Source organism: Ursus americanus, chromosome 12, assembly GCF_024610735.1.
Source record: "Ursus americanus isolate L20-20 chromosome 12, mUrsAme1.1.p, whole genome shotgun sequence".
Lineage (NCBI taxonomy): Eukaryota > Metazoa > Chordata > Mammalia > Carnivora > Ursidae > Ursus > Ursus americanus.
In genome coordinates this window covers 9,120,907-9,136,230 of record NC_142138.1, presented here as the reverse complement: position 1 = coordinate 9,136,230, position 15,324 = coordinate 9,120,907, and the positions used below count along the sequence as shown (strand labels likewise).

General features: G+C 36.3%; 1 protein-coding gene and 1 pseudogene across 5 annotated transcripts in view; both read left to right on the top strand.

Moving 5' to 3' along the window:
* Positions 1-15,324, top strand: part of EPS15 (epidermal growth factor receptor pathway substrate 15) — a 133,270-nt gene that overhangs the window by 54,325 nt on the left and 63,621 nt on the right. For 4 of the 5 annotated variants that reach the window (XM_087865868.1, XM_045799567.2, XM_087865869.1 and 1 more), the window contains 4 exons: positions 571-771; positions 1,641-1,786; positions 3,593-3,749; positions 8,252-8,337. In XM_087865868.1, coding sequence (XP_087721994.1) covers positions 571-771; positions 1,641-1,786; positions 3,593-3,749; positions 8,252-8,337 — 590 coding nt within the window. The remainder of the gene's footprint in view (positions 1-570; positions 772-1,640; positions 1,787-3,592; positions 3,750-8,251; positions 8,338-15,324) is intronic. The other variant, XM_087865870.1, reaches the window with a different exon arrangement.
* Positions 8,346-13,532, top strand: LOC123793707 (neo-calmodulin pseudogene; annotated as a pseudogene).

Genomic DNA, 15,324 nt, shown 5'->3' with positions numbered 1-15,324 from the left:
GTCTGAGAGTGCCTGTTAGCCTAGTCTAGTAACAATGTACATTATGAAACTTTGGATTTTTTGCCACTAAGTGGAAAATGGTATTTTAATATAGTTTTAGTTTGAAGTTTTTTTGTGAAAGTGAGCATATTTTTGAATGTTGTAGACCATCTGTAGTATTTACTTTTCGGTAAAATGTCTGTTTTTACTCTTTACCCATTTTCCTATTGGATTTTGTTTTTTTCTTCTGTTAATTTCTAGGGACTCTTTTTAGGGTGATTAGCTCTTTCTTTGCAAATATCTTTTTTTCCAGATTGTTTACTTTTGACATTGCAAGACCTTTTGTTGAAGAGTGTGTGTCTGAGTTTTTGCTACTCTGGATATCTTCCTAAAAGTTGCTTAGCTTTGATTTATCCTTTTCTCCTTTCATCTCTCTCTCTTTTCCTCCTTCTTTCTTTCCCAGCCTAATTTCTTAAGAAAAAGAATTTGAGACAGCTTGAAGTTGCTTTGTTGTTGAACAATAATCAGTTCAGTGGGTGGAAGTTGTTAAATGATTTTAATATATATGACCCTGGTTCATCTCTCTTGAAGGCCATGTTTTTGGTATACTGCGCATTGGAGAAAGAACCTGTGCCAATGTCCTTGCCTCCCTCCTTGGTGCCACCTTCTAAGAGAAAAACGGTCAGTATATCAGGCTCTGTGCGGTTGATCCCCTCGTCAGCATCAGCCGAGGAACCTTACCACTCCTTACCACCTGTAGGCATTTTACCTACCAAAGCACCGTTAAGACAGGTATAGATCTATCAGTGTTATAGGACTTTTTTTTAAGTGCATGGCATTTAACAGTTGATTGCTTGATGAAGACAAAAGGAGCAATCAAAGGGATCAAAGTTTTAGAGCACCCTCTGGTTGAGCCTGCATAATGCAGTGTCCCGGAGAAGACATATAACCCTTCTCTTGCATTTGGCCTCACTTAGGTCATATGGATGTTTTATTGGCTTTGCCTTGATCTACCTGGAATTAGAGTTGGAGACAGAAGATGCTCCATGCTAATCTGGCATGCTTGCCCAGACATAGTTAATAGATGTTTTTGTTTATTTAACCCCCAGTTAACTCTTGATTCTTTGGGATCAAATTATCCAATTTTGTGTTGTCGAGAGCCTTTTTTTCCTCCAGCCTGCTGCTTGTCAGGCTGAGAAAAGGAAAATAATGACAGGATATGCACATCAGCCAATTCAGCTATAGCTTAAGAATGCTGAATGAAACTATAAAAAATGGGGATTGAGAATTGTCTGAATATTTTATTTATACAGACCCTCCCAGTTACCCATATTAATGTGGTCATTCATAAGTCAAGAGTTAACTATGCTTGAATTTACTCATAACTTAAAAGAAAAAAAGTGAAATGGGCATCTATAAGTATAGTCCCAACTGACCTATATTTTTCTTCTGCAATTTTCTCTTCACCACAACATTTCGATTAGAGTGTGATGGAATGGTACACTATTGCTACAGTTAGTGGGGTGGAATTGCTCAGAATTTTGACAGATACTATCATGGATTGCAAGAATGACATTTCAAAGTCTGTTTCATTCTGACAGAAATACCATAAATATATATTTATTTACTTATTTATTTTTATTTTTTTTTCTTTCCTGTAGTGGGTTGTATCCCCTGCAGAAAAGGCTAAATATGATGAGATCTTCTTGAAAACTGATAAAGATATGGATGGCTTTGTGTCTGGATTGGAAGTCCGTGAAATCTTCCTGAAGACAGGCTTACCTTCTACCTTACTAGCCCATATTTGGTAAGATTTTATTTAAATTGATTTAGAAAACAAATATGGTTTTGTATAACTCTTGTTTTGTGCATTCTTATTTTTAGGCATTTGTAAATTGGACAGTTTTGTTTTGGAATTTTTTGTAGAGAAAATTTAAATATGAGAATTTCTTCTGGATAATGGTAAAAGCTTGAGAATGGATTACCTGTTTTATAAGATTGACAGTGTCAGTTAATGACTATTAAAATGTTAAAATGCAGCATTTGTTTATATCAATTAATGAAACTTAAATTTTTAAGGGAGAACCCAAAAATCTGAAATTTAAACCATATACAAAACAGTATCTTCAAGGTGTGCTCATATAATTCTGTAGGGCGTATGTATACTTTTATACCTTTACATAGGGAGTACACACTTGGTCCTTAAAAAAGACAAACTTGAGTGTCTCTAGTGCATGTCACGTTAAATGAGACCATGCATATGAAAATTATAGTGTGCCTGTTGCCAATCCACCTGACTATACCAGAGGTTATGTTGAGGTTTTCAAGGGGCAGCAAACATCAGATGTGGAACCACATAGCTGCAAAGAGAAACTTAGAAAAGAACACGTGAGGACAGTAGGTCTGCCTTAAGAGGAACAAGAACTCAAGACTGAGAAAGATTAAATGTGTAACTAATAATAACTGCCACTTTCAAGGGCCTAGGCCAGACAGTGTGCTCAATAAATGGCAGTTGTCATGGGCTTGGCATTATGCCCAGACTTTATATGCTTTACCTTTAATTCTCACTGTAACCTTGCAGAATGTGTGTTAGCTCCACTTTATAGATGAAGAAACTAAGGCTTGAAGAGGTTTAAAAAAATGTGTTCAAGGTCACAAGAAGAAATAAGCAGAAAAGCTGGAATTCAGGGTTTCTTTGACATCTTATCCACAGTCTGTTCATCAGGCCAATGAATGAAACATGTCAGGACTTCAGAAAGCTGAGCTTTAAAGAAAGAGAGAGGGAGGGAGGGAGGAAGGAAGGACAGAAAAGAAAACAGGATAAAACATTTGCTGTTTCTCTTCAAGTGATTTTGTAAAGCTTTCCACATTGCTGCTTTCTCTTCACATGTGATCTCCACTTGCAGCTGTTGTTTCTGCTCTGACTTGGTGATCCTTATATCCGCCCACTCCCAAGAGTTGCAGGAAGCAAGCCAATGTGGAAATTTTGCTTGTTTTAGAATCATTCTAACACCACTAATGAACCAAATTTGTTGAAACTTAGGTTTCATTTTTAACATCTTTTAATGTTGAGAACGTTGGGATTCTTTGGCCCACCACAACTCCTACTCTATAGTCGTTCTGGAAATTGGTAAGAAAGCACAAAGCAAACCCAGATAAAAGCACCAAGGTGAACATTCTCTTTCTCTCTCTTTTTTAAAAACCATTTTAGCTGATCTCTTTTTTCTAACATTTGAGTTTAAGTTTTGGGCAGGCCACACACACAGAAGTATGAGTTTCTTTTTTAATTCAACTGATCATTTTTAAAAAGCTGCCTAGTCTTACTACTTTTTCCCTGGATTTTTAAAATAGCAGTTGTAGGGCGCCTGGGTAGCGCAGTCGTTAAGCGTCTGCCTTCGGCTCAGGGCGTGATCCCGGCATTCCGGGATCGAGTCCCACATTGGGCTCCTCGGCTGGGAGCCTGCTTCTTCCTCTCCCTCTCCCCTGCTGTGTTCCCTCTCTCGCTGGCTGTCTCTCTGTCACATAAATAAATAAAATCTTTAAAAAAATAAAAATAAAAAATAAAATAGCAGTTGTAGCATTTATATTCTGTTTGTTTTGTTTATTTGTACAGGACATTATGTGACACAAAGGACTGTGGGAAGCTTTCAAAAGATCAGTTTGCCTTGGCTTTTCACTTAATCAATCAAAAATTAATAAAGGGCATTGATCCTCCTCACATTCTTTCTCCTGAGATGGTTCCACCATCAGACAGGGGCAATTTACAAAAGGTAAGACAACTTAACAGAAAACCCGAATGTATTAACAGAAGGAAACAAGTGTGTTAGATGACAGACTTGATTTGAATGAAACAGTAGAGAAAATGTATCTGGCTAGGAACAGAGCAGTATACTGTTTGTGGTTTAGTTTGTGTCTATAAATATGTTCAAATGCCGTGTATGACATTGTTGGGCTGCAGCTCATTTACCCCAACATTCATTACACATATGGCAACCATATTTTCCAATCTAAAAACTGGAAAAATGTGGGTTTTTTTCTCCCCTTTTGAATTTGTGAATTTTTATGAATAAGGTATAAAATTTAAATGAAATCTCTAGGAATTAAATTATTCTGTTTCATTTGATGATTCACTCTTAATACAAATTTGAAAACAAAATCTAGATTATGATTGTTGGTGTCAATTTTATATATAAATAAGAAAAACATCATGTTGAGAAGAAATCTGTGTGGTTTTTGCCATGTAGATGACCTCCTTTCCCTGAACATATGGCCAAATTTCATATCTGAACAGCTAGAAGCAGGTTTTAGCAACCTTCGGTTTCTAGCCAGCAGTGGAATTTTCAAAACTACATTGTTCTAGCCATGCTGTGCCTTGATTTTTCTCTCCTCCTCTAGACATCCTTCCTAGCATATTATATTTACAATATCTTGGCCTTAATAAAGAGCTTCAAAGGACTTAACATTGTCTAGAGGCTGTTTGCCTTTAAAATACATACCTTGTATTTTTAAGTATCTTATGACCTATAAAGTAATTATTGCTGTGGTGATTCTTCAGAGTTAGGTGTAATAGAAGTTGTCAGATGTGTGGTGTAAGGAGAGCTGTCTTTAAAATGTCAGTAGAATATTTTGGTTTTGCAGTAACTTTGTCACATAGGTTAAAAAAAATACCATTTTAACCTAATAAAAGTCAAAATTGATTTTTTTTAATAAGTCAACTAAATGGAAATTTACGGCCACCAGGTATAGAAATTACTTATAAGAGTTTTTTTTTTTTTTTTTTTAAAGATTTTTTATTTATTTATTCGACAGAGATAGAGACAGCCAGCGAGAGAGGGAACACAAGCAGGGGGAGTGGGAGAGGAAGAAGCAGGCTCATAGAGGAGGAGCCTGACGTGGGGCTCGAACCCGGAACGCCGGGATCACGCCCTGAGCCGAAGGCAGACGCTTTAACCGCTGTGCCACCCAGGCGCCCCATAAGAGTTTTTATCCTTATTTTTTAATAAAATAAGTATTTGATTATCTCTTTTGTGAGTTTTGGGGGAGGGGAGAGCATTTTGTTAAATTTTTGTGATTTCTTGAGACATAGGATATGGGTTCCCTAAGTTGTGGAAAAGGCTAAAAGTCATGCCACCCAGAAAGATAAAAGTTACAAATTTGTATGTGTGCTCTCTGCTATAACTGTACCTCAGTTGTTTCATCCTTTTTTTTTTCACCACTGCAGACTGTTTTTTCCCTTTGTCGCCTTCATTTTTTACCCACTAAGTCTCCCACCAGTGCAAACTACAGATATGACAGAGCTTTCTGAAGCAAATGACGTTAGTAGACACTCCAGGTTGCATCTGCTGTACAGAGTTTTTAATAGATTTGTCTGAAGTCCATTCACCAGAGCATAGACACCTTTGGCTATTTATGTCAGATACCAATATTATACATTAAAATGGGATTTTATCATTATTGTCTTATCTCTTAACCAAAATTTTTAACCTTAAATATTAAAAATTTGCACTTGTTTTGTCTTTCAGATAATCTCTTTTCTCTTAATAATCTAATTTTTTTAGAACTGCATTTTTTTTTTTTTGCAGCTTTGACTAATCTTTTTTTTTGAATATTGCTTTCCTTTCTGTGTTTTTTCTAGTTTGGACTATTTTTTCCATTCTGCAGCACTCTGCTTTTCGCCTTTCTTGTACTGTCAGTTTCTTAACTCTACTCTCTCAAGGTTAGAGCTTTACTTTATGCCTTTTTTAGCATTACAGTTTTTGGCTTATAATTTTGAAATTAGAGGCTTTTTAAGTGGCAAAGTTGATGCAGAGAAAATACCTAAACAGCATGATTTTGTCACATGTCTGTCACTTGGTCTTCGTGTGCATTTTAGCTTGCCTTTCTTAGGCTCTTTGATCCACTTAAAATCACCAGTAGAATTTTTGTGTAATGCACAAAACAGGGTGAGAGAAAATATTTTGAAAGAAGTGGACAAGCTACATTTTTCTTCATATGCCCTTCTTATATGCTGTTAGCTGAACTTTTTCCCTGTTTCTTGGTTCCATGCCATTTTATTACTTTAGAATGGGAGTTTAATTTCTGTGTTAGCAATTGAAGAGTGACACAAGCTATACCAACTACAATACACTAATCTTCCTTCTAGAGTCATCTGTGGTATCATCTAACTTGTTTGAGGTTAAACTTATTTGTTTCACTCTTATTTGACGGTATTTTTAATAGTGAAAGACTGTCAACTGTGAGTCACTTCTTTTGAGTTAGAGTGACAGAAGAGGTGTGGAATTCATGAGTTTCTTGGTATACTTGCACCTTTCATAGCGAATTTCTCAGTAGCGGTTAGGTGATATAAGTTACTCTTGGTGATAAAAGTGAGACCAAGTCCTAATTTTTCATTTTGTTCAGCTGTCAAACTGTCTGGCCAGGCTTAGCTCATAAGTCAAGTTTAGACAGACTTAAAATCCTAGTGAATGCCCGTCACATTCAGAAATCCACTTTAAAATTTCCAATTTAATTTAGGATGATAAGGGTCTGTGTATGAAGGGCACCTCGGGGGCTCAGTTGGATAAGCGGCTGATAAGGGTCTGTGTATGAGTGAAACACAGTAAAATCGTAGGAGGTACATTTGATAAAAATTTGTAGTTAATATAAAATTAGCATTAATTGAATCCTAATAGATGAATTTTGGTATTGATAGACAAAAACATCTGAGGACTAATAATGCAGTTTGCCTAAAGAAATATGAAGGGAATTATTTGCCAGATTTTATTTACATACCTGTTTATCAAGTTGGCTTTTAGGGTGATGGTTTCGTTCACCTCAATGATCTTGATATGTAAGTGCCAAGAGGCATAATGGGAAATAGACTTGAATTTAATCAGAGGTCTCCTAATTAGTATCTCCTGTTAGCTGGGTTCAACTTTAGGCAAGTCATTTAAATCTGGTTCCTTAGCTCTAAAATGGGATTAGTAATAATATCTGCCATACCTACAACCAGTTTTCATTAGTTTTGAAAATTGATTATTGGAGTTGAAAGTGCTTAGTAAATTGTAAATCATCATATACATGTGAAGAGATGGGATATTGTGAACTTTTAGGTTTCTTCTTCCATTGTCCAAGTTGGTGACATACATTAAGTCCATAGCAGGATAAGTATTAATTCTAAGTTTTATGTTCTGCTAATAAGGTCCTCAATATATTTTAGTTTTACATGTTTAGGCCTCAATTTTAACATTTCCTAACGGTGGTTATTCTGTTATTTGTCAGTCTGGTTGTAACATTGGGGGTAAGTCAGGTGTTTGAAGGAGCAGTTATCTTCCTGCCCTGACTTCAGCTAGATATATAACGCATCAAAAATGGTTCACAGACCATTGTGAGCCAAGGTGAAAGCAACTCATTGGGAGGTCATCCATCTTAAGAGCATATTCTGTTGAGGAAGTTATTATAGTAATACCCTACATTTGTAAAATGTTATAAAGTTTAAGAGTAGCTTTACATTACATTTACATACATTATTTATCTCATTTAATTTTTAAAGTGGGCAGGGCAAAGATTATTTCCCTATTTTACAGTGAAGATCATACAGCTAGTAAAATGGCAGAGCCCAGAATAAACCCAGCTAGATTTTCTAACTATAGGTACCATTCAGAGATCAATTTTGACGCCCTTAATATTTCAAGAAAACCATATGTAAAGGATGTCATATATGAAGACAGTTTCATATAGGCTGGTATTAATATTTACTATGGAACATGCTGAGCAGTTGGTTCTGCTTTAAATAGGGTAGGCACTAAAATTGTTTACAAAAGTAAATGTTGAATTGAATAAAATCAACTACCATTATGATTCTGAGATTCCACAAAAATGTGTTTATTTACTTTGGGCCAGATGACACAAGTACAAATAAGTCACCATCCATCTCCCCAAGAAATTTATTCTTTAATGGAGGACTTAGTTTATAAATCTGGTATCTGCTTTTCTTCAAGGTTTTAAACAGGCACTAGGATCAAGTGACAAAGACTTTGGGATCTGAAGTGGTGGTACCCATTATAGGCAACAGCTTTTAGAGAATTTAAGGGAAAATGTCTCAGTTTATAACTCTGTGTGCGTGTGTGTATAAAATTACACTAGATAGGATGTTCTTAAATGAATTTAAAGTATTAGTAATACTGTAAAATACGTAATACTCTATCTGTGTAGTGCTTTTGAACATTTTTAATGCTTCACCATATATAGTTTTATAATAATAGTGTTATAATTGTGAACTTTTTGTTTTTAGAACATCATAGGATCAAGTCCTGTTGCAGATTTCTCTGCTATTAAGGAGCTAGATACCCTTAACAATGAAATAGTTGACCTACAGAGGTATGTAAAGTAAAATTACAGCTGACTATGTAAATATACACACACACATTTCTGTTTTTAGTATATATCTTGGTAAATGTTACTTTATTTAAATACCATGGTTCTTGAATTGGGAATCCGTGAACCCTATTTCTTTTTTTTTTCCAGTGTACCCTATTTCACCAAATCTAGGGTAACCCTTTAATTGCAGGATGCACTATTTTCTTATGTACCACTAAACTAAAAATCACTGCTAAATAAACAGTGGCATCAGCTATAAATACTATCTGACTATAGGCAGTGAAAAATGTGTATCTTAGAATGAATGGAATATAGTTTTCCTCCAGCTTTAGATATTTGAATAGCATATTAGAAAAACATTATTTAATACATTTTATGGAAGGAATGTTAAATGCATATACCGTGCTGAGAACTTTCATAACTGTTATCTCATTTGCCTCTCACAAGAACGTTACAAGTTGAGTTAGATTTTATTGTTCTTAGTTACAGGTAAGGAGTTCAGGTGCTTAGAGAGGTTATTTTGCTCAGTCATACAAACCTGTCAGCAGTTGAACGAATGATTCCTGATCTCAGGACGACTTGATTTGGAGTTGAATCTTCTCTCTTATACATAGGTACTATGCAGAACAGACTTGAATACAGTTGGATTTGAATCTAAATACAGCAGGCACTATTGATATTTCCTTAATTCCCTTGTTCCTTAGAAACTTTATGGTAACACTGTAAAAATGACCTCCTGAAATTACTTTTTAAAAAATAAGACCATTTTTCCATTTACAAGGCATTGGATTTAAATATCACTTTGTATTTAAAACCTTTTTCTGTTTTTAACCTTCATAACACTTTGAAGCAGATAATGGCTGATACTTTATTTTATTGATGGTATTGAGACATAAGGGGGTTGTTGAATGATTTATCTGGGCTATATAGCAAGAAATAGGGAATGATCTTTCCTCATTCATGAGGTTGTATTAAAATTGCTATAGAGAAACTTAGTTGTTACGATTTTTCAGTTGCAAGAAAATTCAACCCAAGTTAATTTAAGTGAGAGTGAATTTATTGACTTGTGAAATTAAGACCTCTTAGAGATAGGTAGAGATGGCTTAAGGAATAGCTTTATGCTGGGCCTCAAATGATATAATCTGTTTTCTTGCTCTCTTTCTTGTCTCTGCTTCCACTGGGTTGTTCAGTTCTCAGATGGAATTTCCCATTATATTGTCAAAAGGGCTGTAGCACACCTAGCCTCGTGTATTTGTAATTTCAGATGTAGTGGAGTACCTCTTTTCTGGCAGTTCCTGAAAAATCCTTAAGATTCCATGTGATTGTACTCACTTAGGGCCATGCCTGTCCCTGAAACAGTCAGGGGTCAGGGATGTATAGTTTATTGATTTGCCATGAACTCTGTCATGGGGATGGTGGGAGGGTAGTTTGTTACCAGGACCACATAGAGAGTGGGGATCCTGACGTGCAAATTCTACTGGAAGTAGGAATGAATTCCAGGGAGGTAAATGTCTACTGAAGGCAGCATAGCTTCAAATCCCACAGTAATTTCAGTGATTAGCCTTGGTATCATCTATCTCTTTGAACAATATGACTTGACATTCTATAAACATAAGTCTGGGCACAATGTCTTTGTGTAGTTTTTTTGTTTGTTTTTAATTTAGTTTTGAGGTTATCTGCCTTCTAAGTTCTGTCATATTCTTGTTTCCTGCTCAAAAATTGGCCTTTGTCTATTTACATAAAGCCCCTACTCTTGGAATCACAGAAAGTAAAAAACAAAAACAGAAACAAAACCCTTGGGGATTATATAGTCCAGTTTTTTCCTTACTCATGAAAAAAACTCAGTCACACATCAAGTCAGCAACAGTACTGGGTGGCACCCCAAATCGAGTTATGTTAAGTTATACTTCTGCATTCTTTCTCTTATATGTCTGCCTCTCATTAAGATTTAAAAGTTTTTTACTTTGGTTCAGAATAAAAGAAGTAAACATTTCATTATTGAGTCTATAATGGTGTGTAGACTTTTCATATAGTCTCTCTATGGTCCATTAACATTTTTGCTTGCCTTATGTGTAATATACATTGAATAATAGCTAAATTTGAAAATACTTGCCTTCTGTGCCTCTCATAGATATGCCCCAATATTCTAGGACTTGCTTGACTTCAACAGTAATTAACATATGAAATGTGTCTGTAGTGAGCTTTAATAGGAAGTAGAGCATCATACATAAAGTGTTCTTGCCAGTGCAGACATTTCTAATATTAGTTACATTTTGGTAAACTGAGCTTTCACTAATTTCTAATAACCATAATGTTAAGTTATACTAGTGACAGTCTTCTGTAGTGAATCACAACTAAAACATAAAAACATATCTTAACATTTTGTGACTATCTGTCTTATTAAGAAAATCATAGAGCTCCAAAACTTTGTTAGGTTTTAGGTTGTAGTCACATTGTATAAATGTGTAAAACACTTATACATGATTTGGCATTTGTGAAAATATTTTCCCTAGGCTTTTATTTTAGATGAGATCTACAGTGTAGGCAAACTTCCAGCATCTGTCAACTCCAGTAATGTCATAATGAGACTCATCAACCCATGCTAAAATTATGGTTGTTAAAATTCACTTTTGTAAATGGTTGTGTTAGGTCACTATATCACCAACTCTTCAAGATACTACATTACAAATCTTGGTTTTTGTTTTTGTGAGTAACAGTTTTTTCAGTGCCATAGTATTGCTCTTCAGCCTTTGAATTGTTTATTAATATATCGGGATGTGATAAGTATAACTATAAAACAGGAAAAACGAATTTAAGCAGATTTTTCTTAAGGCTTTTACTAAATTGCTTTCTGACAAAAGATTAGCCACCCCCCTTTTTAAAGATTATATTTACTTATTTGCCAAAGAGAGAGAGAGAGAGAGAGAACAAGCAGGGGGAGCAGCAGGCAGAGGAAGAAGCAGTCTCCCTGCTGAGCAAGGAGCCCGATGTGAGACTCTATCCAAGGACCCCGGAATCATAACCTGAGCTGAAGGCAGATGCTTAACCGACTGAGCCACCCAGACATCCCAAGATTAGCCCCTTCTTACTTGCTTGTTTTCAGTCCAGAGACCAAACCTGCAAATAAACAGTACATAATATGGAATTGTAATGAGTATGTAATGAATATGGTGCTTTACAGATTTATTTTTGCTTTCTTGGTGGTTGTTATAATGCATACTTGCAAACATTTTGAAAATACAGAAAAGCATAATGAAGACAAGAGTATGTTTCTTAGAATAATATTTTGTTTTGACCGTTGAAAATCAAAACAGATAAGAGAAGCTATATATAACCTCAAGAGTTAGTTGGGTAAAGAATGTTCTTTGTTACTAGTCAGAAGTTGTTTTCTAGTTGAAATTATTTAAACATTGAGAGCTTGAGGCAGGATGCCTTTCTGCCATTTTTTTCTTTAAATTTTTAATATAATTCTGTCAGCATTTTCTATATAGGAATTTAATTATGTCAATCAGGTTAAATTAGCATGATATTTTTAACTTAAAGGAAAAGCAAAAGGTGTAATACAGGACAGTGGTGCTGGGAGCCTCGCGGGCGTGGTGGCACTCGTTACTGGCATCCAGGGGTGACAGCCACACAGCACTGAGCATGTACCAAACCGCCGCAGCAGCAGCAGCAGCACCTCCATCCACTGTTCCAGCCCCTGTGCTGGTGCAGCCACCCTCACTCCCTCTCCTCTGTCTCCCTTCATTTGCACCATGGCTGATCAGCTGACAGAAGAACAAATTGATGAGTTTAGGGAAGCTTTCTCCCTATTTCACAAAGGTGGTGATGGTACCATCACAACAAAGGAACTTGGAACTGTCATAAAGTCACTGGGAACCCAACTGAAGCCAAATTGCAGGATATGATCAACAAGGTGGAGGCTGATGGTAATGGCACCATTGACTTCCCAGAATTTTTGACTATGATGGCTAGAAAAATGAAAGATACGGACAGTGAAGAAGAAATTGGTGAGGCATTATGACGGGTCTTTGATAAGGATGGCAGTGGTTAATCAGTGTGGCAGAACTATATCATGTTATGAGAAACTTAGAAAAACTATCAGAGGGAGAAGTGGATGAAATGATCAGAGAAGCAGACTGATGGAGGTGGACAAGTCAACCGTGAAGAATTTGTACAGATAACAGTGCAGAATGACTTACTTTCAACCCCTCCCCTTGCCGCCCAGAAGAATCAGACTGAATCTTTTATCTCTTGCCAAAAAAAAAAAAAAAAAAGTTCATTTACTTATGCTGTTTCTGGATAGCAAAACAGAATGTCAAAAGTGTGTTCTGTCCATACACACAAAATCTGCACGTATTGCCTGGTGGCCCCGTCCCTTAAAGGTAAAGCTACGCTTCAGTTTTGTAATATAAATACTTGTACTACCTCAATGATCAGGAAGCACTTAGTGGACTCCTTGTAGTTCCATTTGCTAATGATTAATTTACTGGGCTGGTCAGTTTTTCATGCATACAGCTTGATAATTGAGCACATTTAGGCATTTGTATTAAAAACGAAAAATGAAAAAAGAAATTTAAAAACTATTCAAATGGCGTCTAGTTCAGTTTGTTAGTATAAATTGTCATAACTGGTTTATTCAAAACAAACATTTAAAATTGGTTTACCTCAGGATGCTATGCAGAAAAAATGGGTGAAGGATAAACTGTTTAGATGTAGTCCTTCTGGTGCTTGCATATGCCCTACCCATGGTGACATCACATATGCTGGAGGCATGCTGCATGTATTAGTTTAGCATTATCGTCATTGCACTAGAGTGAAATGGGTGTCGGGCTGTCACCACTCACACAAATTTTTAAAAAGAAGCCTTTTTACGAAGTGAGCATCTTTGGCCTCTGTGTTTTAAAACCTTCTGAACAATGACGTGGAGCCCGCAGAGAGTAGGCTGCGGCCGTGGACTTCAGCACAACCATCAATATTGCTGTTCAAGAAACTTGAACAGCACTTTCTGTCCATTGTCTTTTTTTTTTTTATAATTATTTTTTATTATGTTAGTCACCATACAGTACATCCCCAGTTTCCGATGTAAGGCTCAGTGATTCATTAATTGTGTATAACACCCGGTGCACCATGCAATACGTGCCCTCCTTACTACCCATCACTGGCCTATCCCATTCCCCCACCCCCCTCCCCTCTGTGTCCATTGTCTTTTTGTCCAATAAAAAGACCATTAACTTAAAATATAGTTGGGATATCATAATCTTTTCAAATACCTGGATCTCCTACCTGAGCCTAAGACCTATATTTTTCATTTGCCTTCTAGAGAATGTCCAGTAGACATGACTTCCCAGTCTTCCCCTGACCACTATCCTTGTCTCATTTATTTGCCTTTCTCAGTGATGTCACCATTCATCTAATCACTCAGGCTAGAAATCTGAGATTTTTCTTCCTCTTATCTGTATTCTTCTATCTTTGAGATGTTTCTTGAAATCCTTCCTACCTTTCCATCTCCTTTGCCTGATCACCTCCTTCTGATCTTTCAAATCTCACCTTAGACATCACTTCTCTGGAAGGGGGAGCCTTCTCTTGACTTGTTTACCTCCCAACCCTCATACTTATCAAATCTTACATAGTTTTAATATTTATAGTGGTTATTGCATTTACCATACTTTATTATAATCATCTCTTTTATTTGGATCTCTCACTAGCCAATGTACTTCTTAAGCATAAGGACTATTTGCTTGCTCACCGTTATATCCCTAATGCTTAGCTTACCTAATAGTTGAGAAAATAACTTTCAGTATTGTTGAAACCTGTCCTGTCTGTACTATTATTTCTGTTTTAGTTTTACTAACCCTTTATCTCTTCTCTGGATTACTGTTGTAGCCTCCTAATTGACTCTGCCCTTTGAGTCTCTCATTCCTTCCTTTGCATCTCCAACTGATGTATAAAATACAACTCAGATCCCTTAGTGACTTCTTATCCCCAACTGGATCCAGCTCACTTTTCTGAGTATGACATAAAGGCTCTTTCATGGTTTTGCTTTGGCTTCCTGACCATTCTTTTGTCTTAGCCACCTCCCATAGTAAAGTAGAATCCTTTCCTTCTGGGGTACTGTCAGACTCCTGGAGAGCACACACCATGTGTTTCCTTTTGGACTCTCAGTGTTGAGCGTAGTGCTCCACATTGTGGTTTAATCCCTTTTCTCATGCCATGTGGTGGGTGGACCTCTCCCATCAACGTGCCACACGTTTTTATTCTGTGCTTCTCATCCTGTTGTTCCCCTTTGACTGGTCATACTTTTTACCTTGTAAACTTTTAGTTATGCTCTAAGACCCAGCTTAAATATCATCTGCTTTGTTCAACCTTCACTGAAATCTTGATTACTAATTGCTTTTTTCTTTCTACTTCTAGAAACTTTATTCCTTTGTAATAGTACTCACCATATTTTATTGTGGTCTTCATTTTAATTTGAACTCCTTTAGGGCAGGGGCTATGTCTTATTCACTTGGATAGGTTTAGAAGTTAATGCACACAGTACCTGACACCACAGAATCTCCGTATAGGTTGGTTGGTTCGTTGAATGAATCAAAGTATGTTATAAATATTAGAATATTTCCGAGACTCAATTCCTGTCAAATTTATGGCAGACTAGAAGCCATGTATTAAAGGATGAAAAGACAAAAGATCTTCTGAATAATAGCTTATTTTCAAGACTGTAGAAGAGGATTTAATAGACAAAAGGGTTTTTAATCTTCCCAAGCACATTAAGTATAGTGGGCTGATTTTTCTATTTTGACAACCTATTTTTGTGTCAGGGATTTCCTCTGAGAATCTGATGAAGGCTTTTGGACTATCCCCCTCCCCCCTCCAAAAGAACCTGTGTATCCATGTGCATCATTTTGTATTAATTTCAGGAGTTCCCAGACCCTTTTATCCATGGATCCATTTTTAAGAACCCTTGCTCTGAAGGTAAAGTGTCTCAGA